The following is a 27,597-nucleotide window of genomic DNA, read 5'->3' as shown; positions in this document are numbered from 1 at the left end:
AGTCCATGGCGTGTTAGGCGTTCTCTCCCTTAAGATTGAGACCCAATTTTCTGAAACTCTAATTATTGCTCAAGATTCGCAAAGTTGCCTGCAGGCATACGTCCATGGTAGCTGTTGTCGTCGTCTAAACAGACGTTACCTAATCACTTGGGAGTTCGAACCCAATTCTAACGTCATCCCTGCCGATTTGGAGGTCAGTATAAGTTCACATTGTGTCAATATATGTCTAGACCCGCCAGCTGTATCAAAATGCTGTTTAATTTTGATTTCATTGTGCCATGAGACCCGCCCTGTCTGTACCCTTGCCCGTATGTCACGGTTCACCTTCCCATGTCACCAAGTTTACTATCTCAATCCAGGGTAATACCATCGTATGCTGGAGAGCGCTCTCAGCGAACAACAGCCTGTAAAAAAATATCTCTAGGAAGGTTGCATGGCGGGCAACATGGGCTGGTCCGGTAACAGCACGGACGCGTCCACGGGCATCTGCCCAGGCCCATCCAGCATCATAATATCCCAAAACGACTGGTCCATCGCCATGCCCCCGAACAAAGACATGTTCAGATCCGTTATTATCCCGTCGGGCGCAATCATCTGCGGATGCGACGGCGCCTGTTGCTGCTGCTGCTGCTGCTGCTGCTGCTCCGTCATCGCAATCTGCTCCTGCGGCGGCTGCCCGACCACCTTGTTCAGGTACCACTGACGAACCCATCTCGCCCGGTACGCGTAGTTTGCCCACCGCGAGCTCTCGTCCTCAAAGATGCGCCTCTTTTGCCCGACAATCAGCGCCACGTTGTCCGCCTCCTCGAACCGGTCGGCCAGTCGCCGGGCAATGCCGGGCAGGTCGAGCTTCTGCCGCGCCAGCATCACGTCCCAGTCGCTCGCCGAGTCCTCCAGGAGAAGCCGATGCGAGGCCATCATCGTGTGGGCAATGTCCGCGACGGTGTTGAAGGGCAGATACGCAAAAGTGTCGGCGGGGATGGCGAGCAGCGCGTCCTGGGCGCTCTGGATCGCCTGCAGGCAGAACCAGAGTGATTCGGTCCGGCTGCACGGCTCCGTGGCGGACAGGGCCTCGGAGGGGCTGGCGCCGCGCATGCCGATGCTGGGTTCGTAGAGTCGGACCATTAATGCCCTGTAGTGTGCCCAAATCATGGCTTCAATGACGTGCGTGTGTGTGGTCAGTATAACTGGATGGCTGGGAGTTGAACCCTTTGGCAAATTGAACGGTCCACTCACGATTTTCCTTCTTGATGGCAGGTTCTTCGGTCTTGAGAGCGCAGACCTCCTTGCGGAGCGATGCCAGCACGGCACCAAAGTGTTCCCGGAATAGGGGCAGAGGCTCTCCCTCCTCTCTGTCCGGACTCGGGAAAGTCGCACGAATGCGGTCCCCCAAATGTTGCATGCGCACGAGGGCCAGGAGATTCTGATCTGTCGATAAAGCGTCTGCCTCGCGGATGCCCTTGAAACATCGTGCGATTGGAGGCGTGTACTGGACCTGCGAGTGTCTTCTGATGGCGGCGGGAACACTGATGATCATGGTCAGTCTTTGCTCACGTCGTTTGCTATGCTACCACATGACCTAGAAGGAAAACTTGCCTCGACGCAACAAAGTAGCCGCCCAGAATCGCTCTTTGCTCCTCAAGGGTTGGCTTGGGTGCCTCGAACTGCTTTCCGCTCCGCCCCAAGACTGCCCACGCATCCTTCAACAAAGTTTTGGGCATCCAGCTCACTGGGCCCGCGAGAGTGTACAGGGTCATATCCATGACCAGGCCGATGGCGAGTTGGAGGAGTGTATTCGCGTTGATGCCCATCTGCAGATGGACGTCACCCCTGATAGATACAGAACTCATTAGACAAAATGTACCTCGACTACGGTACGGACCAAGTGCCAGGGGGGTTATCATGAGATTGTACGGCCGGAGCCCAGACGGAAGCCAACTCTTACCAGGCGATATAGACGATGAGACCTTGGAGCAGCTCGATTTTCTTCTCCTTATTAACTATGATGTGCATGGCGGCATGTTTGCGGACCCAATCATCGACGGCCTTCTGTACCGAAGCTGTTTGGGGCACAACAGCTTGCATGATGCACCAGAACAGAAACCGTTTCTGGTTATGGAGATCTCTCGCCGTGATTTCAGGCTCGATGGGTACAAAAGGAAAATTGGGGACGAGACGCGTCCGGTAGATGGAGAGATATTCCTCAGCCTTCTCGGCCGTGATGAGGAACCCAGGCAGGAGATGATAGGACCCGCTGGCAAAAGCAGCCTCTGGCGTCGGCATAGATTGGCAGTCTTGGACACTTGCCGCGCTGTTGATACTCGGAGACGCGTCCGTGCTCACTGGATGGGTGACGCCCGGTATAGTCAACCCGGTGCATGGCATTAAGCGCGGGTCCTCGCTACTAGGGCTGGGGCCGGTTGCCGGCAACCCTTGGCCCTCCCCTGACTGCTGCTGGGTCTGGAACAGGGTGACCAGACCATCTATTCTCTTTTCTAGCTCTGTGACTCGGCTGCGCAAGGGGGTGAATTTAGCTTCATATTTGGCTCAAAGAACCCCGGTAGGTAGGTAGGAGCACAAGGAGGAGCGGGTGATCTGCAGCTAGCTGGAAGAGCAGGATGCAATAGGACACTCTCTCCAACCTTACTTTGTGAAATTTATACTGACCTCGACTTTCCACGTTTCTTCCTCGGAACCGGCTCAGGTACCTGGCATCGTATGCTCATGCGGGAGCATCTTGGCGCACCAACGCCGTCAGCTCTGCTGCACAGTCTTTTGATACCCACACAACGGTCGCAGTAAGCAGAAGGCGGCTGGCTCACCGTATGCAATCGGCGTGTTCATTTTGTTCCGAGCCCGGTTGCCAACGACACCGTATTTTGAGGCGAGCACAATTGGTACACGCTCGGGGCTTCTTTGCGTGACTATGCGCAAAGATGGGGGGGCTATTGGCGTCATCATTCGGCGGCATTGCTTGGGAGGTGACCCGCCCGAATGTAAGAATACGGAGCCCTTATTGTCGAGGAAGATGGAGACAAGAAAACAAAAAAAAAAGTACGAGGGATTTGGTGAGGCGCAACTTTGCTGGCGATGTTGGGGCTGAGTCGAACGGGAGAGAGGTCGAGGGTGATGGAACGGACGGCAGATTAAAATCCGGGGATCGGTCGGCTCTTTAAGTTCCGTAAGTGGACGATCGGGATCCAAAGGAGCTACTTGATTGGTTGTTTAGTCTCCATCACGTACGGCATCGGAGGTTATTTTAAGCCCCGGCCTCCGACTTTTGACATCATCACCTGCTGTTCTGGCCCAAGCTTCCTGTTAAGCCCGACCAACCAAGCTCCTTTTTTTTTCATGTCAATTGTGCCCACCGTCAGCACCAGTGACCCTGGCGCCGGTGGCTAGCTAGAGGACCCTGCCTCGGCACAAGAATTGGGACTTTGGATAGAGTTGCTTGCATGTAAGCTGATTAGGCGAGAAGAAATATTGGCTTTCGTTCCTGCGTGGCTAATGGCGCTAATCCCAGACTGGCATGCTGACTCTGACTTGTCTTTCATGTTATTCTCCGTACGGACCGGCATCGTGCTGTGGGATCTGTAAGCTCAGATAGTCAAAGATAACGTGAGCAGCAGACGTCTCTTCAATCATGAAGGGAGCTGTATATAAGGCATTTGTCTCTAGACGGAGGGGAACGTTTGGTATTCGGATCATACATGTCATCGCGCTCTACTACTTCATTTGACCAACTCCAATAATACAATTATTTAACATGGCTGTCGAAACAAGGTGGGTTCGCGCTGCACCTTTTGGTGAGCTATGGAGATGGGAGCTAGGGCGGCTGAGCTAACTTTTCCCCCAGGACGAATGCCTCAAACTCTATACCACGGACAAGTGGAGAGAGGTTCAGTGACCCGGAACTGGACAAGACGTCTCCAGGCCAAGATGTCGCCGCAGGAACGTACCCGACTGGTGCCAGCCTTGCAATCATTACAATTGGCCTGTTTCTCGCCGTTTTGTGCTTTGGACTTGTAAGTTTTTTTTCAGTTTCGTTTCTGGCGCAGGATGTTCCCAGAAGTGAACGAGGAATGCAACACTTTTGCTAACAGCATGCTTCCACATCCAGGATCGCTCAATCCTGGGAACCGCAATTCCAGTCATTACCTCGGAATTTCAATCTTTGCCCGACGTAGCGTGGTACGGCTCCGCCTACCTCTTCACAATGTGTTCGTTCCAGCTCTTCGTCGGCAAACTGTACGCCGAGTTCAACGCCAAATGGGTGTTCCTTGTCGCGCTCCTCATCTTCGAGGTGGGGTCCGTGGTGTGCGCCGTGGCTCCGAGCTCCGTTGTTCTCATCGTCGGCCGAGCCATCTCCGGAGTGGGTGCCGCTGGACTCATGTCCGGCGCTCTCATTGTACGTGTTCGCGGAAAGCTTGACAACCCTCCCCCCCCTTCCCGGCCCCCCGCCGAATTTCCCTGAAACCCTGTTAACTAATAATCACGCGACTCAGATCTTAGCTAGAAGTGTGCCTCTCCACCGACGCCCGCAGTTCACAGCGGCAGTCGGCGCAGCAGGCGGGATCTCGCAGTGCATCGCGCCAACTCTCGGCGGCGTCTTTGTTGACAAGGCGACTTGGAGTAATGCTTCCTCCCCCCCCCCTTGCACCCTTCATCATTTCTATACAATAGCAAACTAATGATCCCCACGTAGGATGGTGTTTCTGGATCAACCTTCCCTTGGGCGGCGTTACCTTCCTCGTTATCCTCTTCCTCCTGAAGCTCCCACCGCAAGAGAAGAAGCAGACGCACAGCCTGCGAGAGTTTGTTCAAAACTTTGACTTTTTGGGAACACTGTTGCTCATTCCGTGGATCATCTGCCTCCTCCTCGCTCTGCAATGGGGAGGGACCGAGTACCCCTGGAGCAACTGGCGCATCATTCTCTGCTGGTGCCTCTTTGCGGTCTGCTTCCTCTCATGGGCGTTTGTGCAGTACCGCGAGGGCGACAAGGCTACAGTCCCGTTCCGCATCCTCTTTCAAAGATCCATGGCCTGCGCTTGCTGGCTTATGCTTCTCCTTTTCTCCCTTCTCTTTATCGAAGTGTACTACATCCCCATCTGGTTGCAGGCAGTCAAGAACCACTCTGCTTACCAAAGCGGGATCGACTTGCTGGCATCTTCGGTGTCTTTATCGGTGGCGACAATCTTGTCGGGATTCCTGGTAAGTCGATGCCCAAGTCCCCGATCTGGAAAGTCAGGCCATGATGCTGACCAGTTTTTTCAGACAAGTCGTATCGGGTATTATGTTCCGCAACTCATTGCGTCGTCTGTTATCGCGTCTGTTGGGTCGGGGTTAATCTACTCGTTCAACGAAAACACGAGCACAGGCCTTTGGTACTTTTATACCTCGCACTCTGGTTTCAACAACTCTCGTTATGCTAACAAATGCTTCAGGATCGCCTCACTCGTCCTAATGGGAGTCGGCGTAGGTCTGGGCGGGCAACAGACGTTGATAGCAGTTCAGACCGTATTCGACGGTCGTGACGTAGCCTTGGCAACGTCCCTCCTGATCTTCCTGCAAAGTCTCGGCGGCACTGTGTTTTTGGCCGTCGCTCAAAACATTTTCCACTCGCGGCTCATCGCCGAGCTGAACAGAAACGTCCCCAACGTGAACCCAGCCGTCGTCATTGACGCGGGGGGGTCCGGACTGGTGGAGTCGATGCGGAGCATCTATCCGGATTCGGTCGACGGCATCATCGGAGCCTACAACAGGGCCCTCCAGAACGTGTTTCTGATTGCCACCGTCCTCGGATGTTTAACAGTGTTCGGGTGTGTCTTCATCGAGTTGAAGAGCGTGAAGAAGAACAAGCCGGAGAAGAACGGCCAGGCTCGGGGTCAGACGGAAGGAAACGGCGAAGCGGAGAAATAGAGCACACCCCAACCCCAACCCCGAACTGGGTATAACAAGCAAGTAATATGTGCTATGGCATGTAGCTGCAAACTGCAAATAATTGCGAAGGAATTCTTATAGACGGTAGATGCACTGAACATGGAGGTCTGTTCTCGAATGGGGCAATAGAATCGTGACTGACACGATCACGACATGCGCACGCTCCAGTTGACATTAATATCTCCCGATATCTTCAGCGCGAAAAACTCTCTTGACGTCGAGAGTCAGTGCCAAATACGTCTCGCGCGCGCGACGAGGAGACCACTGCCCTAGGGCGGAGCCGTAGACGCTATCGGCATGTGCAAACTATCTACCCACTAGTGCAGATCTCCCGCTAATAGTGCCATCCTTCAACGCTCGGAGATCCCCCACGGTCGGGTCGGGGGGTAGGGAGGGGAGATGGGGGGAAGGAACCAGCGGGTGGTCCACGCCTTTTTCCAATCTTTCGAAACGACTCCGCAACCGTTTCATCCCGTTTGCCAGCTTTGGCTTGGTAATCATGAAAGCACTCCATGGTGAGCCAGCCGTCTGTCTGCCTACTTTGTCGGAGAGGTTGATGGTGTCGATGGGTGGGATATCGCCCGCAGCTTCGTTTCTCAGTGCCCTTTGCGGGCTTTTTGTCGTCCCCACGCCGAAAGGGGGGGCCATCTGACCCGGCGAGACAGCCTTATGGATTTTTGACCCGGCCTCGCCCCTCCAATCCGAAAGAGCGAGATCGAATCCCACCCTCTCTTCGATCTCATGTTTATTCCGCCATTGTCCGGGGTTGCTCATTTCTAAGCACTCTTCGGTATGCAGTGCGGCCGAAGAAACGAAACATCAAGTGTCACGTTGGAGGCACCAGACACCGCTCATTGGGCAACTCGAATCATCTCATCATTTAAGGTGCCCAAGCTTTCGCTGCTACCCTTGCTCATCACCGCAACTCAACCAGTTCAACTCTGCGATTCTACGTTTGGCCGGTCTCATGATTGGGAACAAGTCTGCCCAGTGCGGAAGGTTAAGAGAGGGAAAGGTTCGTTGTGGCGGGCGGATGTTTGGCGTTGAGCTTGTCCCATATCTGCTGCTGGTTTGAGGTTCTGCAAGCAATCATAATTAGCTTAAATATCGTAGGGTCCTCTGCACCTCTGCTGGGGGAGAAGTTGTTCTGTAGTGTTTTCAGTGTCATTAGTGTCATCATTATCGAAGCGTCTCGTCGTCTTAGCCGTATCAGCCAGTAGTTCCGTAAACGATCATCGAGGGTTAGAGGAATCAAAATGAAGTTCAGCACCGTCGCCGTTTATCTCGCCGCCTTTGTGGGAGGCTCATTGGCCGCCGCTCTCAATGGTAAGCACCACTTAACACTGCCGGAAGGTTATCTCGTCACTTGCAGCTCACAATTTCCCCAGAGCGTCAAGCACCACCCGCACCACCGGGCCCAACGCCCAAGGTCATCCCCGTCGTTGTGGGTAGCCCGACCCGCGAGAAGTCCCTGCTCTTCTACCCCGAGGTCGTAAAGGCCAACCCCGGCGACATTGTCCAGTTCCAGTTCTGGCCCAACAACCACACCGTCACCCAGGCCGCCAACACCCAGGCCCCGTGTATGCCCCTCCAGGACCAAATGCCGAACGCCGTCCACTCTGGCTTCATTCCGGGTGTCACGGACGGCTCCCCGGTTGGCACTTTCAACGTGCAGGTGGAGAACACTGAGCCCATGCTCATGTACTGCGCGCAGGGCATGCACTGCCAGCTTGGCATGGTCATGATCATCAACCCGTAAGAAAATTACGAGAAGTCCCTTTCTCCACACAGGACATGGCGCGCTAATGAACCAGCAGTAAAGCGGATGCCGACGTACAGGCCTACAGGACGGCCGCAAAGGGTTCGCAAATGAATGTTCCAGCCAAGAATGTCGCCGGTGGCTCTGCGGGCAGGATTCCCTCAAATTTGGCTGTTCCGCCCGTTGTTTAGATGGGGAAAGCCCGCGCGCTTCCTGTAGTAGCGGTAGACGAGGTAGAAAACGCTAGGCCGTTTTTAACAACAAGCCAACTACACTACAAACTGTAATTGTTTACCCACAAGCGCTTGATCTACTTAGCCACGCGGATGATGATGAGGTAATACGCCTGGGTAAGGGTGGCACGGCGGATGAGAATTGTCGGCCATAGGTTTTTAAGTTTTGCCAGCGCGGAGCCTGGTTGGCCAGACAGACGAAAAACTGGCGTCGAAACAACAGACTATATCCGTTTAAGTAACCAACTAGTAGGAACCCGTGACGAGCTCATTTGACAGGCGGACTGCTCTCTTATAGCCGGCCGCCTTCCCATCCACGATCCAAAGGCTGGCCACCATCAGCGTGAGGGCTTGCGACACAAGTAGTGATCGGCAAGAGGGGCACCTAAGGGGTTTCGAAAGGAGTTTCCGGACTAGGCGGATTTTGACCGAGTTTGGCCCCCCTCCCCTGAAGTCGCCATGTATGCTGTAACCTGACACCTGTAGGCCCCATAGAGACGGCCGCTTTTCTTTTACATCAACCACATAAAAGCCACAAAAGTGGCCATTTATCTGGCCCCCCTCGCAGTGCCCGAGCTGCCCGCAGCGGACAAAAGTCGGCGATAGGACGGCGTTTGTTGAGTTGGACTCTCAAAGTGCCAGTCGGGAACGATGAAGATGAAGTTGTAGGACATCTGACGTCAAGTGTATGTGTGTCGGCGTTATGTAACGTTGTAAATGAGACTTGGGTACTCCTTTCTCCAACTTTGCGGGGGAAATTTCGATCCTTCCCCTTGGAAATACGCCGTAACGAAAACAAGATTCAAGAGGTGACGTACAGATAGCATTCAGCAGAGTTACAGTTTACCTTTTAAGCTGAGAAGATGGAAGGATCTTCTCATCATTTGATCGCTGCCGTCAAAAGTAGGCACTGGAGAACCCTAAGTATTTGATTTCACTACATGGATATAGCTGCCAGAGCCTTAACCTAACCACTCGAGGAGGTCATATTGCCACTACTCGGCCGAGACGGTCTATCCGTGTACATCTCATGCGATGTCTTTGTGTTTTGTACAATGGATGGCAGGTCTATTTCCCCCCAAGAGACCATTTTTTATCTTCCACAGTCTTTGGAAGCGTATAAGGACACTCGGCCTGGCAATTGCTACGAGTTCCGGCACCGGCGAAGAGCCAACAGTTGGCAATTACTTGATGCATATTGGTTCAAGGGAATAAAGAAGCATCATAATGAATCCACCGTTTCGTATTCTTTGGAAATTAGGCGTACACCATCACGGTCAACGGCGACGACAATCTCCGCACTACCCCATTGCCGTCTTTTCGCTTCGCGGCCCGCGGTCGGTACGCTATCTGGCACGTCATGTTGCGGGGCGGATGTCGGGTTCGGACAGTTTTGATACCCGAGTACCGTCGCCTCGCCGAAAACCACCCCCCCCCCCCCCCCCCCCCCCCCCCCCCACCCCCCACCCCCCCCCCCCCCCCCCCCACCCACCCCACCACTACCAGGGGTGGGGCCCCCCCCCCCCCCCCGCGCCCCGCGCGACACCCCCCCCCCCCCCCCCCCTAACATAGCGGCAAAGATCAACGGTTCCCTGGTCCAATGCCAAGAAACCCCAGATTCTGGGATGGCAGCTCCCCTACACTACAGTAGGTGTTCAGATTCACGATTCCACTTGCGATGTGGTCTTATTCAGGTCACCAAAGCAAATGGATGCAGATACTTGCATCGCTCGACTCGCATTACGATGTTGCACTGGAAGTGATGAATGGTGTTACACCTCATGGTGCGCATTTTGAAACCGTTGTAAGGTACATACATGTACGGATAGCCCTTCACAGATATAGATCCACATCCATGCATAGCCGGGGGGCGGGAAAGACTGTCTTATAGTCTAGTCCCACGATACGAAGGTTCAATACTCAAGATAGGGAAGTTCGGCGCCGAGGTGTCTCCATAGCCCAGCATGCCAACATCGTCTTGACTCGTCCGAAGTTATGCACCAATAACAGTTGTAAGCCGTATAACTTTGCAGGTTCAACTCCAAGACGGGCTGCGGACTGATTGAGTACATGTCGACTTTAATAATCGGTGAAGATACGGATCCGGCATGCCCAATATAAATACCTGCAGCTGGTATCCTTCCCATATTCAGAAAAAATCTCAAAGTTATCAATTGGACAGAGTGTGATGCTCTATCAACCAACGCCAAAATCTTCATCTTTGTCTTTATCATACTTGACATCTTTGCAATGAGCGCCCAACTCATACTGGCCGCCGCAGCCTTTGCGTTGCTGGCCCAGATCCTTTACTCCTTTGTTCGATGGATTCGTTCCCCCTTGCGATCAGTACCCGGCCCGTCGCTGGCTCGCTTCACCGACTTTTGGTACTTCCACCATGTCAAACAAGGAGACTTTGAAAAGGTCAACCAGAAGCTACACGAACAATACGGTAGGGTTAGCATCGAGCAGCTGCGAGTATCATAACACACTGACGTTTTCTTCTTCCTTGTTTCTCTCCAGGCCCCATCGTCCGCTATGGCCCGAACCGATACAGCATCAACGATGCGGAAGCCACCAAGACGGTCTACGGCCACGGCACAGATTTCCAAAAGTCGGAGTGGTACTCTTCGTTCCAGCCCAACGACGACCTGTGGAATCTCTTCTCGGAGCGCTCGGCCAAGCGTCACGCGCGCAACAGACGGTTCTACACAAACGCGTACTCCATGACGTCCCTCGTCAACTACGAGCCGTACGTGGACGAGTGCGGCGCCCTGTTTGCGCAGCGGCTGTCCGAGTTCGCAAAGGTCGGGGCGATGATGGACATTGGCCACTGGTTCCAGTGCTTCGCGTTCGACGCCATCGCGCTCATGACGTACGGAAAACGTCTCGGGTTCCTGGACCGCGGCGAAGACGTTGCTCAAGTCATTCACCACCTCAACCAGAGCTTGGATTACATGAGCTTGGCCGGCATCTTTCCGTTGGTGCACAAGTACATCACACCGATACTGAACAAGGTTCTTCCGAGTCGGAGCATGGGAGCCAAGGTGCTCTACGTCCTGACGTTTACGGCGAAGACCATTGAGGAGGAGCAAGCGTCGCCAAAACCGGTCATCGACGTCAAGGGTGCCGAGGACGGCGCGGCCGTGGGCGAAGCGTTCCTCACAAAGTTCCTGGCCAAGCACTCGAGCAACTCGGACGAGTTCACCAGCTGGCATCTCCTCAACGGTTGCATGTCCAACATGGTCGCCGGGTCCGACACGACCGGCATCAGCATCTCGGCCATTCTCTACCACCTGCTCAAGAACCCCGAAACCATGACCAAGCTGCAAGAGGAGCTTGACGACTTTACCCGCCGCGGAGAGCTGTCGCCGTCACCGACGTTCAAGGAAAGCCAAAAGTTGCCCTACCTCCAGGCAGTCATCAAGGAGGCTTTGCGCGTCCATCCCGCTGCGGGACTGCCCCTGGAACGCATCGTTCCCAAGGGCGGCGTCACCATTGGCGGCCGTTTCTTCCCTGAAGGGGTATGTTTTCACGTTCTTGTGGCCCAATCACTATGATTTACTCTGATTACTAACGCGTTCATGCTTCCCTTTTTTTAGTCCGTTGTTGGAATCAACGCCTGGGTCCAGCACAGAAACAAGGTCTTTTACGGAGAGGATGCCGACAGCTTCAACCCCGACCGTTGGCTGATTGAAGACGAGGCGAAGCTCTCCGTGATGAACAGAAACTGGATGCCTGTAAGACACCACCACCTTTTTGTCTTGCCCCCTTTTCACTTTTTGGTGTACATGATTTCTAACCCGCGACTTTTTTTACCCATTTATAGTTTGGACTGGGATCGCGTACATGCATTGGCAAGAACGTGTCTATCCTGGAAATGTCCAAGCTCATCCCCAGGATCATTCGCGATTTCGAATTCAAGCTCGAGGGCAATGCTGCTGCGCCCGGAGGGTCGTGGACGACGCACAATGCGTGGTTCGTCAAGCCCCGAGGGTTCCACGTCAGTGTGAAGTCGAGAACGGTAGCCAACTAGGGGGACGACGACTGCTGGGGGACGACGCTATTAGGGGAGGTATGGTGCAGAAGTTCACCAAACAACACCTGGTTCATTGGCATCTTTTGTTCGCGTTTGCGAAGCGAGCATGGGGAAAACAGAGCACTCATTTCAGCCTCATATTTCACGGGGCGCATGATAGCATTATTCATAGGCAAACGTTTGGATACGTGTGGGTGATTTCTTTATTTAGTCCTAGCAATTTACCTGAGATTGACACCAAGCACCTGTGTTCATGATTGTGACTGTTCCTTGGTTTGCGTTGAAGTCTACAGAGAGGTGCTGTAAGCACCAGAGTCTTCAGCGGCGGCTTGATTTGCTGTTCTTCCTGTTCACCCCTTCTGTGGACTGGGAAGAAACACCCAAACTACCAGTATTCCCATCATCAGAACAGCCTGCATCAACAGCCTGCATCATCTTCCCACGCACGCTACGTGGACCCCGTGCGGCCGGTCTAACCTTTTACCGCATGGTTGATCCCCCCAATAATCGCCCGCCGTAGCCACAGGCCAGCGTGTGATTACGAGTCGACGACGTACTACTACGTATGTTGCTATGCAGACGTGGTTAACTGTGACGGCCCAGGATGTTGCCCGTCGTCCCCCCTCCCCCCCCCAGGCCTTGACATGTCACATGGACTCGGCCGAACCAGGTTAGCAGTTTGCGCAAGCGTCAACGGACTCCTGCCCAAGACCGCACACCGCGCCGCCCAATTGCCGTGGATTTGGCATCCCATCACGGGGTAACTCAATATTGGCAAGGTGCAGGGGGACATAACATCTCTCTGTGCGGACGATTGCGCGGGCGTTTAGAACGATTGATCGACTGTGCCGGGGGTGGCGATCATGGGACTGCAGGATGATTGCTTGTAAGAGGACTGGGGGGGCAGCTTTCCGGAGTATTGGGGTTGGCGTTTGATAAGAAAAAATGATCGGAAACTCTCATGCTCCAGGGTGTCCAGAGTCTCCACACCTGCTGCACTGTTCGTAAATATGTATTAGTAGGCAACAGAGTTAACAAAAGATGGCCACTGAGTAATTTTCAGAGGCCTATAGGTGGCATTGTAACAGTAGTTCCGGTACCTGCAGGCTCTCTCTCCACTGATCGACTCTCTGCTGGGATGCCGCCCGCGCGGAGCAGCTACAAAGGCCCACAAGGAGCGAAATTGACTTCTTAGGGTTGGAGATCGTATCTTACAGCGCCAAAAAAAAAAAAAAAAAAAAAAAGGACCCCGCGCGGTATTAAGGAAGGCAGGGAAGTCCCCGCGCGGCAATGAAGTATGCGACTGTGAGGATACGCCTAGCCGTTTGCCGACATCAGCCTTTGCAGGGCTTCTAATAGCACTGGGGCCCCCGTTCTGAGATGCCCTCTGAGATGCCCTCTCCTCTGTCGGAAATGGGGACCATTACATCGCGCTTCATTCGCGCGCATACGTGAACTGTTCACGCGGTACCTTATCGATGGTGGATCAACTTTGGAGCCAAAAAAAGAGGCACGGAAACTTTCAATGGTTTGACCACTAGCCACGCCAAAAAGCATCAATCCCTTCTTGGGAACAATCTTTGAGGAAGGCCATGCGTGCGACAAAGGTTGTTGTCAAACCATCCTCGAAGCCGCTGAGTAAGACACATAAACAGTCCAACAAGCCAGCCTCGTTTCGTGTTGCTGACAAGCCATTTATTACCACCACTCGGGGAGATTCCAGTCGATGAGAGAGAGAGAGAGAGAGAGAGGGATGAACATCGGACCGCGAGGAGAGGCGCCTCCCGTACCGCCCTAAATGACGCCAGACATTCCGGACGAGGTTCCACTTTCAGGGCTCGTCCGATTGCCGGGGGGGCCACATCCGGAGGCCTATGGCTGGATCTACCCAAGGATGTGTGCGACGACACAGAGACTGTCGGAGCACGCCGCACACGCCATGTCTGAGACGGCTAAGCCGAGTCGTGGGCCCGGATGACCCGGTCACGGCCGGTCGATAGCCGCCAAATCAAGGCTGCACGGCATTGTATCCGTATTTGTACGTAGTATGGCCCATTCAACTTCATCCCACCAGTTGACATATGACATAGGAACGGCCAGAGATTCTATTGTCGACTTCACAGGCTCAAGACGCCTATCTCCTGCCAACCAGAACACTCCCCTTTGCGGTCTCTGATCTATTGTCGTAAGCGCCAGGCCCTCTGTGGCTTTTCATTCTTTCTTTTTTTCCACGAGTCGAGAGCAAGGGTTCGGTCAAAGTCGGGAACAACGACTCTTCTCCGCCTCCGCCTCATCGACGATGATGATGATGCCGATGATGATGACACCTCAAAGGGGGCGGAGAGGGGAGGTAGTACAGCATCGAGTGCCCCATTGTCGCGTGGCGAAGTGCGTTGATTCACCTTTTCCCAGCGTGCCAGACCACGAGGCAAGGTGTCACTGGCACGCCGTCGTCGTTTCTTCTTCTTCTCCGTGCGAGCCAAACCCCTTCCCGAACTAGGTAGGTAGGGTCACTCAACGCCAGATCGACTCGATTTGTGTGTCTGAGACTTGCCGTGCGGCGATTGGCCCCCCGCCACCGCCGCTTCGGAAAGTTGCTCGCCTTTCCTATCCGCGTGGCTCTATCAGACTGAGACAGGCTTCTTGCAACCGACAAGCCAGACAGAAACTGATAAATCAAAGACATTGTGCTCGCTCTAGGGGGAGGAGGAGGGGGAGGAGGAGGAGGAGGAGGAGGAGGAGGAGGAGAGACAACCACAACAAACTTGGGGAACGGGGCGGACGGTTGTGAGATTCGTCGATCTGGCGGATCATGAACTGGGAGTCGGGCCAATGGGATACCTGATATCGCAGCCTCCCTTTCTCTCCCTGCGTTCCGCTCAACAACGTGTCAACATTTCTCGCTTCTCCCTCTTTTTTGTAATTTCTTTTCTTCGGCAAAAGTTCATCGTTTTCGAGTTCCGGTGAGGGCTTCTTTGCCAATGTACATAAGAATGGCTTTCGAACTCTGTAGGTTGTGGGAAAAAGAGTCTGTCCACTTTTGAGAAAACAAGATTAAGCTTCACCCCCCTCTCCCATCAGTTTCGGCCAGAAAGAACATCTCGATCAATTGGCGGAAAGATCTTGCTCGCTCCAGTCCTCGCACGATAACGCCTCAATACCAGAAGAAATTGAGGCTTCTTTTTTCTTCTTCCCCCATCCTCGTTCCGCGCCGCCGCCTGCATCATGTAGGTTTCCGTTGTCCTCTTCCCACACAATCGGGATTTTCCTGAATCACAACATTTTTTTGCTAATCAAGTCAGATGAGCACAGGGCCTTTTCGCTTCCTGGGAACGAAGCTCAGCGTATCAAACTGCAGAATCTGAACTTGTTTGCTTCTGCTGCCTGCGGTGCGCCCTGAGCACCGTGTAACCACCACCATTTTTTTTTTTCCTTTTCGCTTTGGCGTCGACCCCCGTCTCAGCCAGCTTGGGGTCATCGAGTCCCCAGGCGCCTTCGCTGTCCTACAACGCTATAACGCGCCCAGCACACGGATCTATCTGATTTGTGTTCCCCGAATATATCATTTGTGAGCTTGGACGTCCCAGCTTTCCCCCGTCCCGTCCCATTGCAGCACGCATTGCAGAAAACTCTCACCCGATTCTGCGGCGCAGACTGGAACGTTATTTGGGGGGACCGTCAGTGATTCGCTTTTCCCTTCCGGCTCCTGATCCGCTGCGATTTTTGTTTCAGGGAAGAGGCCGTGATTAAGATCTATTGCCACCATCTGTGGAGGGGGATAAAAGAAGCATTTGCATCACGCCCCCTTGTCTCGTCTCTCCTCCCACGCGTATCCAAGACATACCTCACGACCAACTACGTGCGACAACGAACGCCCTCCTCGTGGCAGATTGCTCCAAAAACGTATTAAAAGAGCCAGCAGGACCTCTTTCATCCCATCCACCTCACAGTCTCGTAACGCCGGAAAGCTTTTTTCAGTCAACAAACATGGTTCTCGTAAACGCCCAGGACCCCACGCCGCAGGCTGCGGCGTCTCAGAAACCCGTGCTGCCGGACTATGTCACTACACCCAACGCCGTCTTTGGCGATGAGGGCGTGCAGTGGCGGTACGGCAGGGCACCCGATTACACGAGAACGCGCAAAGTCTGGAGAGAAGGTAAGGATCTACTCCTCATCCATGTCATGTGTGTGTACCGGGGGAAGGGGGGCACAATGTATCCGTAGGAGGAAAGGGGTATCCCAAAGCTGACAAGCAAACCAAAAACCACCAGGAAAAAAGATGAACCACAAGGCGGGCAGTCTGGAAGAGATTGTAGAGAACCTGGTCAAGAATTGGGAAGTCGAGGCCTCGTTCAAGACGAAGCTCGACGACTGGCGGACCGTCGACCACGCCAACTACACCTTCTCCGTCAACGGCGGCGCGCCGCAGACGGGCGAGCACATGCTCCGGGTCGGCACCTACAACGCCGTCATCACGCCCAACGAGTACTACAGCCCAGACTACTCCGACTTTGCGTCCAGCCACAAGACGTTCAAGCGCATGATGCCCACGTTTGCGTGGGAGGTCATTGAGGTCTATAGCGGTCCGCCGTGCGTCGCCTTCAAGTGGCGTCACTGGGGCGTTATGAAGAATGACTACGTCGGTTTCAATGAGTACGTTTCTGACGTGCCCCCATAAATACCATCTCCTCGGTCGCCTCCCCCCCGCGTCTCCCCGTTCTCGGTCGCGTATGGCGTGGAACTGACAAAAGGCACGTGTACAGCAAAGGAGACAAGGTCACAGCCAAGGCGCACGGCGGACAGATTGACATTGAAGGTGTGACGATTGCGCGTGTGGACGATCAGCTGCGTCTGCAGGGCGTGGACACCTGGTTCGACTCGCTGCAGATGTTCCGGCAGATTGCCCCGGACGGCGTGGTAAAGAAGGAGGCCAAGACGGACAACCTCGGCCCCGAGGCGAGGTTCGACCAGGCGGTAGCACAAGATGTCGAACTGTCGGCCGAGGACATTAGCAAATTACACACTGACGTGGTGGATGGGACGAGGTCGGGAGGATGTCCGGTGATGATGAATAGAGAGTGATGGTCGTTGTTGTGGCGTTATAGAAGCATCTAGAGCGGAGTCAGCGGACCGCGCCGAACAAGGTGGTAAACATGGATATCCAAGCAAAATACACAAAGATGGGCTGAGAGGAAGTTTAGGGAGGTAGGAGATTTCTTAGCCAAGTAGGGAATTAATCAACGATTCAAGTACCGATGAGGTCGTCTACTGGGCGGAGTTTGCCAATATCTTTATTGATTCTATGCCAAGTCTCTATCCAGATCTGCGGGCCTGACCCATGTCATTTGATACATTCACTACGTATCTGCAGCAGACACACAAAGCTCCGGTGCCGGCGCAATACCCTGTTTGCGCGGCAGGTCTAAACATCTGCGCGGCAAGTCTAACCGTTTTCGGTCTTTGATATCCAAGTCAAGTGATTCAATAAGTCGAGTTTCCTGAAAATGAAGCAAAAAAGATACCGTGAGGCCCTAGGGTCACGGAGCTGCGATACGAGTCTCCAGTCTTCATCCTTCAGACTTTGGCTTCTTGTCTCCAAATGGCCGCCTATCGCCCACATTCATGTGCATTGATAAGCCCCCGGAATCTGGGAACTTGTTGAAGAAAGCTGTTCCTGAATGCCAAGGAGTGAAGTCCACAACCTCATACTGACCGGCAGCATCGGCTGGAGAATCCAACTTTTTCACCAAATTGCTCGAAAATCGTGATCTCTGCAAGTTTCGTCATTTGAATAGCTCTTGCGCGATCAGCGTCCGGCGGGGACCTTTACTTTGGTTGTGGGACTTGCAAGGATAACAATGACAAGAGGGGTCAACCACCGGCAAGCAATCGGATTCATCTCCCCATGTAACCTCATGTAAACGGTACGGGGAGAGAGGCCTTGGGAATAGTTTTCCAACTCCTCGAGTCGCCCCAACCCACCGTCCTCTCAACCGTGTTTGACTCGGTGTTGGCCGCCATGTTCCCGTCATCTATGCGCAGCGGCTCTTGGCTACAAGCCAGTCTCATTGGCGCCTGGCTCTTTACCGCTGCCCGGGGGAGTCCCATTGAATCCAAGAGCTCTCTGGTTGTTCACATCCCATCATACGGTTCATATGTTGGAAAAACGCTATACAACACCACGTCCGGTTACCCGCTCGCGACGCCGGTAAACGTGTGGTATGGCATCGACTATGCAGAGCAACCCGTCGGAGCCCTTCGCTTTGCCCCAGTCGGATGGCCCTCGCCCAAAAACGGGACAAAAGACGTCACGTCATACGGCAAAGTTTGCATCCAAGAGCCTGGCAACTCAAACTTGGTCACCTTTGTCAAGGCCGAATTGGAATACGGCGAAGACTGCCTCAACTTCAATGTGTACAAGACGACTGGGGTGAGCATCGATAAGAAGCTACCCGTTTTGGTTTGGATTCATGGCGTGAGTTTTAACTTTGGTTGGCATTGCTGACCTGACAGAAGTTAATCAGCCAACTAATCTGACATTTTCAGGGTCTATTCCGCAACGGTGCAGGCATCATCTTTGACGGCGCTTCACTGGTTGCCTCCTCTCCTGAGCCACTCATTGTCGTAACTTTCAACTACAGGGTACCTCTATTTTTTTCTGTCTTCTCTGACTGCCGAATTACTGACCCGAGTTCCTCCAGCTGGCTGCTCTCGGTTTCCTAGCGAACCCCCTCCTCGCAGACCTCAGCAACGTCAACCTCGGCCTCCAAGATCAACACCAGCTTCTCCGCTTCGTCCACCGGCACATCTCCGCTTTTGGAGGCGACCCGGACCGCGTCACCCTGGGCGGCAAGTCCGCCGGCGCTCACTCGGTCGGGTTCCACTATCAGGCTCCGTTCCCTTCCGGCGAGGCGCTCTTCCAGCAGGCGATCTTCCAGTCGGGCGGTCCGACGGGACGTTCCTTCCCCGGCGCGTCGGATCCGTTGACTGTCAAGCAATTTGAGCAATACGTCCATGGGGTCGGGTGTCAGAGTAATGCTACCGCCGAGGCTCTGCTCTCGTGCTTGAGAGCGGTGAATGTTGAAGTCATTGAGGAGACGGCAACTGCTTTGTTGGCTGCGTATCGATACAATGGCACGCATCCCTTCCAACCTGTGTCTGGTAAGTCTGTCCCTATCTCGTGGGGCTTCTTGACCCAGAGCGTAAAAAAAAATTGATCGAAAACGTCTTGGATCTAACTCGCTTCCCAGACGCCGTCATGATTCCCCGCCTCCCATCAGAGACCTGGGACTCGAACTCTTGGAACCGCCTCCCCGCTCTGACATCTTTCGTCACCGACGAGGGCAGTCTATACGCGCCCACCAACCTGACCACGGATGATGAAGCGTGGGGCTGGCTCTCCAACCTCTACCCCGGGCTCAACGAAAGCGACAGAGACGTCTTCTCCCGCCTCTACCCTGATCCCCAGACAGACCCAGCAAGCCCATTTGCAGACTCTCGGGGCCAGTCTGCGCAGTTCACCCGACTCTCTGCGGTCTACGGCGACACATCATATATCAGTGTCTCCCAGGAGATTGCATCTCGTCTCTCGGCCGCAGACGTTCCCGTCTGGAAGCTGCACTGGAACACCAACAATAGCGCGGCTGCCTACCTGGGGATCTTTCATGGCTCCGACGTCCCGTATGCTTGGGCCGAGCCGGACACGCAGTACCCAGAAGCCGGAACAGTGCTGTCGAGGTATTACGCTAGTTTTGTAGTCAGTGGTGACCCAAATACGTTCAAAGCCGCAGGTGCCGCTGAATGGAAGAAGTACATTGACAGCGGGTCTGACGAGTTGGGATGGCAAGTGAATGTCAGTAAGAATGGGACAAGGATCGAGAAGGATAACATCCAGAGGGAGGCAATCGAGTACTGGCGAGCCAATCCGGAGAAATTGGGCCACTAACATAATCAGTGGTCTGTAAATTCCTTTCTGTAAAGAACCATTCATCACAGCAGCTTGATACATATCAGCAGCGCTCGATATGCATCAAGTGACGAAGGAGAAATGAGAACGGCATCCAAGGAAAGCCTCTGTCTCAGGAAGTCAATTTCCATTTACCTTGACCTTTGATGCTGCCTCTTTAGTGCTAGAGAAACTCCTATGCCCCTTCTTGCCTGGCATCTCGGTGTATCGTGTACAGGCACCTACCGCCTTCCCAACTTCTCGTGCCTTCCACTTCTTCCTTGCGCCTTCCCTATTTTGAGCGACCACTTAAGGCCAAGTAAGGTGGTACCTTCTAATTAGGTATCTCCTTCTCCATCCCTCTTCTTTTTCCTCATCTTCTTCTTCTCCTTCTTCTTCTTCTTCTTCTTCTTCTTTCTCTCTCACTCATTCTCATCGCCCAATCGCTCAACTCACCCTCCAACCTTCACACACCACATACTCTCCACCATTTCCGAATCGTGGATTCTCCCAAAGACTCAACTTTCACTCAAGACATACCGCATCTTCTCAATCTTCAAACACCCAACGACTACTAAAAGAGGTCTCAAAATATGGAAGCGCAGTACATCACAATCACCTTTGGCACTCGCCGCCGTCTCATCGCTCGTCCAGACTCTTACGGCAACCTGATTGAGAAGGCTCGAGCTACGTTCGACATCAAAGCGGCCGACTTGGTCGTTCTTTGCTCTTCCAAGCCCATGAAGGAAGAGGTTGAAATCGATGAATCAGCCTACGGGGCGGTCGCAAGCGGTTGGATTCTCCGCCTGGAGGCGACATCTGACCGGCTCATCGAACCCGATGACGAGCCCGAGCAGCGTCGCAGCACTGCCCAGCCAACCTCGCCGGTCATTGAGTTTACTGTCAAAACTTGTAAGTTACGAACCCCTAGCACTGGCGAGCTTCAGATCACATGCTGATGAAGAGCCAAGTGAATGGCTTAATCATGCGCTTGAACATGTCACCTGCCGACACTGTCTTCGACCTCAAGATGCTCATCCTAGACAAGGAAGACATTATGCCTGAACTTCAGAGACTCATTTACAATGGTCGGCGATTGAAAGATGAGAGAACCTTGAGCTACTACTCCATCACAAACAACTCCTCATTGTCCCTAATCCCCAGGCAGAGGGGTGGAAAACCAGCAATCTACCTCATGTCGCCAACGGAACTCAAGGATGTCGATGTCAAAGTAGACCTCTCTCATCACTGGACCTTCATGACCATCTATCCCCTCGTCGAAGGGGCCGTTGGACAGAACAGCGTCTTCTGGCAGGTCTCTGCCGGACCTGATGGCACTCTGGAGGACAATGCCACCGGCACGGAGTGCAGCTACCTGTTCTGGGAAGCCGATGCCTTGGCTGACCCTTCGTCGGACGTCCCAGAGGCCTTTTGCTTCAACCCTCAAAACCCTCTCGCATACTTTATTGACAACTACGTCCTTCCCTTCGCCGTTTTTGTACCCTACCTCGACCGAGTCCTTGCTAGCCTCACCCTCACCCCGGCAATGCGGACCGAGATGGTTGTGTACTGGCTCCCCAAGTTCCAGAAAATCCGCGACCGAGGTCTCCAAATCGCGTTCAACTTCATTCCGCAGGCCGACTTCGAGAAGGCAGATTTTTATTCGAGGTTTTGGAGAGGCGGTCTACAGATTCTCATAGACAATGACCGCGTTTTTAGCATGACTCGAATCGTTAAAAACAAAACCCTTGCTTTTCCTACTTCATGGAAACAAACACATTTCCCATGGGAAGCTTCAATCTTCGACAGCCCCTACCAATCGTAGCGGTACATTACCTCAAGTTGCCATCATTGTCCATTGAACCCGCGCTAGCCTTCGTCCCGGACCATTTCAAAGGAACAGCAAGAAGCTCAAGAGACCCACGAAGCTTGACGCCAACCTAGGAGCCCCGCCACTAGTCGGCGACACGCTCGGAGACGCAGCAGTCGTCGTTGCCGGCGACGCAGGATCAGTAATGGGCGAAGAATTCGTCTCGAGCGTCGCTGCTTCGACCTTGAGGTCCGTCGAGTTGAAGCAGTTGTCCTCCGTCACCGGCGTGACCTTTGACTCGTCTGCCGTAAAGATGATGTCGACACACTATCACAGTCAGCCATACAATCTCAACCCGCATCGCCTGCTCCCCCCCCCTCTCTTCCCCGTGTAGCACACAACGAGCGGGGAAATCTTGGAAACTCGGTAACACGCAAATAGGTCGTGACGTACACTGAACAGCGTCGCACCATGCTGTGCGGCCTCCACGACCTGAATCGACGCCAGGTCGCCCTCGTTGGGCGTCACACCCTGCGGTAGGGGCACCTTTGGCAGGCAGAACGTGCCCTCGTACACCTCGTTCGAGGGCCCCGTCAGATGGAAACGGGGCACCATGACCGTGGAGTAATTTTTCGGTTCCTCGCCGAGGCCGAGGTTGATGTACATGAGTGCCGTCTTGTGTCCCGAGTTCCAGCCCGGTTGGACGGCGACGGCGCCGCCGCTGATGGGCCAGTATGTCCTATTCTGGGTTACGTCGAGTCCGCCACCTAGGGGGATGAGGAAGTTTCACGTCAGCGTTTGGGAAGCTACAGATTCTGTTTTGTTTGGGGCGTATGTTATGAGAAGGGGAGCGGGGTTGGAGGTTGAGTAGGGACGTACATGGGTAGGTCCATTGCATCCCAAAGGGAAATGTCTCGTTCGTGATGAAGGTGTTGCCTCGCCACCCCGGGTAGGAGAGGACGGTGTGGCCGTGGGCCAAGGCTGCGAAAAGCCAACATGTGGCAATCACGGTACTGAAAGAGCTCTGCATAGTGAACCTGGTTTGATGGCAATTGAGAGCAGAAACCACACAATCTTATGTTCACAACAGGACTCCCATCGCGTCTTATAGAACCCAGCCAAAAGCCGCAGTCAGATACCGTGAAGTTGCTCTGACGGGACATTTGCGTATGCCAATGTTAGCAGAACGGCTGCTGAGCTGCTGTGTTGCCAAATGACGGTGGTCGACAGTCCGGTCAAGGAAAGCATCGTCGTCTTCAATGCATGTCATCCCTACCGGACGGTCGATGGATGCGGCTTACGCCATGGTAAGCACCGACTGACAGCTTGGCGTACGGACATCACTCCAACCAACGCGGCCCGCGAGAGCAACAGTCTACGCATGCTGACAACTTGGACATATATTTGGAAGCAGAAGGAAGCATTGAGCTGTGGTTTGACAGGTCTCGCCAACAACAGACGGTGATCGACAAGCTGTGCAGCTCCCACACTCTCATTCTTTAACATGAGCCCTTGTTTCCTCCAATTTGCATGCACCCCAGGTGATCAAATAGTATTTCGATCTAATTCAGACCGGAACTGTAACGAGATAGTTAAATCATGATCCAGAAATAGGGACTGCATGATTGGGTATGCGAGAGCAGTGCAATGGCCAGCTTCTTTGACAAGCTATATGTCTGTTGCTCGCCAAGAACCTGCCTAGACATCCTCGAAGATGTGGAAGTCAATTTCGAATCTTTAGCTAATGCAACACACGACATATTTGTTGTCTCTTCAATCCTCCGATCACGCCAATGCGGTTTGCTGCGGCAAAGTCCGTCAATGTCGGAGATCAACTCAGGGGCTTGGAGCACCACATCCCGAAAGCCAATGCCCTAGGAGGAAAAAATGCCTCTCCGCCGTAGACAAATTTTTTCTTTTTGACAAGCAGTTAAAGCAAAGCTTCATTATTGAATTTTGTCTTCATTACGAAGTGGCGATACCGAAGATTCCCCCCTTTTCTTCAGCTCCCAACGGATTCTTTCGCGATCGAGCCTCGTTGCCAAGAAGGACGAATCCTCGGTTGAATTGACCATCTGAGACTCGACGTCAAAAGGATCAACTTCAACAGGCGCGCCCTATCGGGGAAATACTCGCGCGCAGCCCCCTAGCCGCCGTCACTGCCAGTGGGTTCGTGAGTAGTGAGTGACTAAACAGAAAGAAGGGATCCAAATGGCAAAAAACCTCTCCAGAACAAACGAGTCAAGGTTCGACAAGGTTGAGGACCGGCGTGGTTGGCCAAGGAGGCGGTCGCCCGAGATGCCGCCGTCAGCACTAGCAACGCATGAATGCGTCGTAGCGAGGCGGTGCTCGATTCCAGCCCTGACAGGCCCAGAAGAAGCTAGAGAGCTGGAGATGAGCTGCCGCAAGTACCTACGTAGTATCCGTAGGTCTTTTGGTAATTACTATGGTAGGTAGCCAAGCAGTGCCAAGCACCAAGTGTAATGTAGTTTTGCGGATGATGAATGCGAGTGCCCTTGCAAGATTATGAATGAATCGCCGCACAGCGGAAACGGTTACTGGTCAATCGGCGTTGTGCTTTCATCGCCAATAAAGGTACAGACGGGATGCGGCTGTTGTCTTGCGGCACAGTCCCGACGCCGGTGGTCCAAAAAGACGATGGGGGAACAAGAGCAGAGGGAACAGACCTTTGCCCTGACCACAGCCATTTTCCCCCCAAGCACAGCTGACTTGCAAGTTTCTACGCGGGGAACGATCATCCTGCTGTAGATTTATTGTTCCGAAGGTCGTCTTGCTCGACTCGCCAACACATCCAGCTCCCCCCTGCAAGGGTGGATCAGCAGCCCGTCAAAGTTGCCCGACTGTGTTCATCATCCGCGATACTTTGTACGTGCAGCAGAAGCATTCATACTGCCTACGGATAATGCATGGATACACGGGAGGCTCCATCGACCCGGCGAGCCAAATCCTGTGAAAGCCTGAAACCTCCACGAGTCCACGTTGCTGTGTACTGGCCCCCCCCTAAATCACGTTGCAATGAGCCATTTGAAAGTCTCCATCAGTCTATCAGGGGGCCCACGCAATCTTAATGGCTTCGGAGTGTTCCCAGAGCCTCCATTGGTCGAGATATCACCAGGCGACATGGAACCTCCTCCATGAGAAAGGCATGATCCATTCAGTCGTTCCATCCTCCAGCGACTCGCGAGTAAGAAAAGGCAGGGGGAAAGGGACTTTTGACACTTAACCATATTCGGTCCCGAGAACAACGCGAAAATCGGATCGCCAGCTCTGATTGCCCTTCCCAGCTGTGCAGCTCAGACCAATTCGAACCCCTGACAGATTGCATCTGCTAGGAACTCCCGTCTTTGGGTGAAGACAGGGGATGCCTTGTCGCGAAAACCACCACCCATGTCACCGTGCAGGGCGCGAGGTCAGGTACGAATACAGACTGCATGCAGGTCGCCGTTCAATTTGGGAGATTTCGACCTTTTTGCAGCGCTGCAGTTCGAATCATGTCCTAGCCAGCCGGCAGTCCAGCCCAGCATTGCTTGTTCCTGACTGCGAGTTGCTGATGCCAGTGATACCTCACAGAGAGAGTACTGTGATGGAATGCTATTGCTGCGACTTTTGGCGTGCCGCATTGCCGTTGAACTAGTGTAGCTCTCTCCCTCCCCTCCCTTGCTCGTCAGCTTCGCCTCGCCTGGACGCTACGCGCGTGGCCTATTCGAGAACATCGCCCCCGGCATCATATTCCCACAAAGGACATGCTACGGCAGGCAATGGCCGATCATTGCATCACCCTGTCTCCCGCCAAAATCCCCCCCCCCCCTTTCTGCAGGCAGCAACCGCTAGTAGTTACCAGAACCAAGGTCCACCAGTGCAGCAACAACTTTTCCTTGAATCAGGGGGGGCAAACGGCTACGTAGAGTGCAGCCATTATTCTCATCGCCGGCTCGGCCGATGCCCCTCGCCAGGTAGGAAACTTGCGCTAGAGCTCGTGTCTTGGCACGCGCACGCCTAGGCAAACTAGAGAGTAGAGACTCATTCTGTGGGAGTCGTTCCTTCAAAATTCTCTGGGCCGAGCATGGGAAGCTGATGGGCACGCCGGGCGTTGTCAACAGGGCAGGGATATGCAGGTGTGTGTGTGTGTGTGTCTAGACGCCAGGGTAAGGTGGAAGGATGCGTGAGATGGTCGACTTCCTCGTCAATTTTTAGTATAAGGCAAGCTTCTCTCCTCCACTGCCGCCGCTGAATCCATCTGCCTCTGTTTCTTGTTCTCTTCACCTCCAAGCTGCCACTCGTTCCTTCAACATCACGACAATCTTCCCACAGTCCTTACAACCCAGTCTCAACTCGTTGCTCCCAGCTCAACAAAAGCACCTCCAACCCTATCCAACAATGCAGTCCAAGCTCCTCCTCGCCGCCGCCGCCGCCGCCGCCACCAGCGGCGCAATGGCAATGGACCTCTCCGGCACCCTCCCCCGCGTCCTCCGCCGCGCCGGCAACAACCTCCTCGACGCCCGCGACGAGGCCGCCTGCGCCTCCGTGTACATGGCGCACTCCACCATCGTCGACGACTTCCCCGAGCTGCCCACCGCCCTCGCCACCGAGACGGACCTCGACATCCCCCAAATCACCAACCCCTGCGACTTCCCCTCCGTCACGGGCGCCGCCGGCCAAGTCATCACCTCGTACTCCTCCGCCCTGCAGTCCTGGCAGGACGCCCACATCACCGAGATCCGCGAGATCTTCTCCGCCTGCAGCGACGTCCCCGAGGTCTCCTCCGCTCTGAACGAGTACGGCAGCGCCGTCTGCTCTACCGCCCTCGCCGTCCTCACCAGCGCTGATGCTACCGCTACCGCTTCTGCTACTGCTACTGCTACCGGCTCCGGCTCTGCTGCGGCCACGGCTACGGCTTCGGGCTCGGCCTCCGTCACTGCTACCGCCTCGGGCGCCGGCTCTGCTTCTACCTCTGCTTCCGGCAGCGCTGCTGCTTCCTCCACGGCTGCGGCTGCTGCTGCGGCTCCTCGCGAGACTGGCCTCTTTGTCGCTGCTGCTGCCGCTGCCGCTGGTATCATCGGTGCCATTATCCTGTAAAATGGCTCTCGTCATTCACCGACGACAAATTCATCTAGGCCCAAGACCAAGGGACAATGGTTTTGGGGGGGAGGAACCAAGTGTCGGAAAAAGAGGCATGGATAATTGCCCATGCGGCGGCCTTACAAGCCATCCGTGAGGCTCGGGTTCATCTGCATCATTCATCATCGGGAGTACATATACCCAATTAGTTATTTCGAAAAAAGTTACTCTTCACAATAGTGCTCCTCCGTGAGATTTGCAAAATGAATGAGAACGGTCCAAGGTAGCGGTGTATGGATGTGTATGGCGCGTAGCTCGTACTCGACGAGTCAAATATGACTTGCTCGAGCGTTTGCATGCATCGAGAGGAAAATCTGCAAGGACTAGGGTGCGCAAGGCCGTGAACGCATTGAGTTCAATCAAAACTATGCATAATGGGACGGACCGATGAACAGACACAAGACGACTCCTCTGACGTGATACTTCCCTGTTATTAACATTACGCCAACCAGAGAATGCGGAAGCACGGGCTTCCATCCTACCAACACCTCTACAAGGAACTAGCCTGCCCTCTTCAAAACACATGGCTGAATAGCATACCATGGTTGGACTCCCACAGACAACATGAGAACTGATATCGAAGTAGTATGATGGACCAGTCTTATCCTCTGAGCACACTCCCGAGCCCAGTGGAGTGTTATGCCAAGTAACAGAGAGATTGTATTCATCAATAACGTGTGTGGTAATGTATAACACCTCATAATGCCAAACGGAAAATTGAGTAAATCGCCGCCA

The 27,597-nt window shown here is 54.0% G+C and overlaps 9 protein-coding genes across 9 annotated transcripts; 7 read left to right on the top strand and 2 right to left on the bottom strand.

Moving 5' to 3' along the window:
- Nucleotides 1-420: 420 nt before the first annotated feature.
- CORC01_07856 (uncharacterized protein) lies at nucleotides 421-2,844 on the bottom strand (the record flags this gene model as incomplete). The annotated part of the gene is made up of 5 exons (XM_022619491.1): nucleotides 421-1,154; nucleotides 1,237-1,526; nucleotides 1,603-1,830; nucleotides 1,946-2,512; nucleotides 2,789-2,844. The coding sequence occupies 5 exons, from the start codon at nucleotides 2,842-2,844 to the stop codon at nucleotides 421-423; spliced, it is 1,875 nt and encodes a 624-aa protein (XP_022474045.1).
- A 998-nt stretch (nucleotides 2,845-3,842) lies between these two features.
- CORC01_07855 (MFS transporter) lies at nucleotides 3,843-5,919 on the top strand (the record flags this gene model as incomplete). The annotated part of the gene is made up of 5 exons (XM_022619490.1): nucleotides 3,843-4,025; nucleotides 4,121-4,408; nucleotides 4,506-4,632; nucleotides 4,706-5,211; nucleotides 5,275-5,919. Coding segments are annotated over 5 exons (1,749 nt in total), but the record flags the coding sequence as incomplete, so codon positions are not given.
- Nucleotides 5,920-7,196: 1,277 nt separating this feature from the next.
- CORC01_07854 (extracellular serine-rich protein) lies at nucleotides 7,197-7,890 on the top strand (the record flags this gene model as incomplete). The annotated part of the gene is made up of 3 exons (XM_022619489.1): nucleotides 7,197-7,266; nucleotides 7,329-7,695; nucleotides 7,758-7,890. 3 exons carry the CDS (start codon nucleotides 7,197-7,199, stop codon nucleotides 7,888-7,890), a joined length of 570 nt encoding a protein of 189 aa, XP_022474043.1.
- A 2,292-nt stretch (nucleotides 7,891-10,182) lies between these two features.
- CORC01_07853 (cytochrome P450 oxidoreductase) lies at nucleotides 10,183-11,965 on the top strand (the record flags this gene model as incomplete). Its single annotated transcript, XM_022619488.1, has 4 exons — nucleotides 10,183-10,381; nucleotides 10,453-11,453; nucleotides 11,532-11,669; nucleotides 11,759-11,965. 4 exons carry the CDS (start codon nucleotides 10,183-10,185, stop codon nucleotides 11,963-11,965), a joined length of 1,545 nt encoding a protein of 514 aa, XP_022474042.1.
- A 3,990-nt stretch (nucleotides 11,966-15,955) lies between these two features.
- CORC01_07852 (uncharacterized protein) lies at nucleotides 15,956-17,050 on the top strand (the record flags this gene model as incomplete). Its single annotated transcript, XM_022619487.1, has 3 exons — nucleotides 15,956-16,124; nucleotides 16,240-16,621; nucleotides 16,732-17,050. 3 exons carry the CDS (start codon nucleotides 15,956-15,958, stop codon nucleotides 17,048-17,050), a joined length of 870 nt encoding a protein of 289 aa, XP_022474041.1.
- Nucleotides 17,051-17,987: 937 nt separating this feature from the next.
- On the top strand, nucleotides 17,988-19,913 carry CORC01_07851 (acetylcholinesterase; the record flags this gene model as incomplete). Its single annotated transcript, XM_022619486.1, has 4 exons — nucleotides 17,988-18,443; nucleotides 18,515-18,610; nucleotides 18,670-19,129; nucleotides 19,219-19,913. The coding sequence occupies 4 exons, from the start codon at nucleotides 17,988-17,990 to the stop codon at nucleotides 19,911-19,913; spliced, it is 1,707 nt and encodes a 568-aa protein (XP_022474040.1).
- A 593-nt stretch (nucleotides 19,914-20,506) lies between these two features.
- CORC01_07850 (polyubiquitin) lies at nucleotides 20,507-21,738 on the top strand (the record flags this gene model as incomplete). The annotated part of the gene is made up of 2 exons (XM_022619485.1): nucleotides 20,507-20,825; nucleotides 20,885-21,738. 2 exons carry the CDS (start codon nucleotides 20,507-20,509, stop codon nucleotides 21,736-21,738), a joined length of 1,173 nt encoding a protein of 390 aa, XP_022474039.1.
- A 66-nt stretch (nucleotides 21,739-21,804) lies between these two features.
- CORC01_07849 (uncharacterized protein) lies at nucleotides 21,805-22,753 on the bottom strand (the record flags this gene model as incomplete). Its single annotated transcript, XM_022619484.1, has 3 exons — nucleotides 21,805-22,050; nucleotides 22,177-22,490; nucleotides 22,603-22,753. The coding sequence occupies 3 exons, from the start codon at nucleotides 22,751-22,753 to the stop codon at nucleotides 21,805-21,807; spliced, it is 711 nt and encodes a 236-aa protein (XP_022474038.1).
- Nucleotides 22,754-26,121: 3,368 nt separating this feature from the next.
- On the top strand, nucleotides 26,122-26,820 carry CORC01_07848 (uncharacterized protein; the record flags this gene model as incomplete). The annotated part of the gene is made up of 1 exon (XM_022619483.1): nucleotides 26,122-26,820. One exon carries the CDS (start codon nucleotides 26,122-26,124, stop codon nucleotides 26,818-26,820), a length of 699 nt encoding a protein of 232 aa, XP_022474037.1.
- Between the last annotated feature and the right edge of the window lie 777 nt (nucleotides 26,821-27,597).

Source organism: Colletotrichum orchidophilum (assembly GCF_001831195.1).
Source record: "Colletotrichum orchidophilum strain IMI 309357 chromosome Unknown Scaffold_64.1, whole genome shotgun sequence".
NCBI classification, from domain to species: domain Eukaryota; kingdom Fungi; phylum Ascomycota; class Sordariomycetes; order Glomerellales; family Glomerellaceae; genus Colletotrichum; species Colletotrichum orchidophilum.
This window is presented reverse-complemented; position numbering and strand designations above follow the sequence as displayed.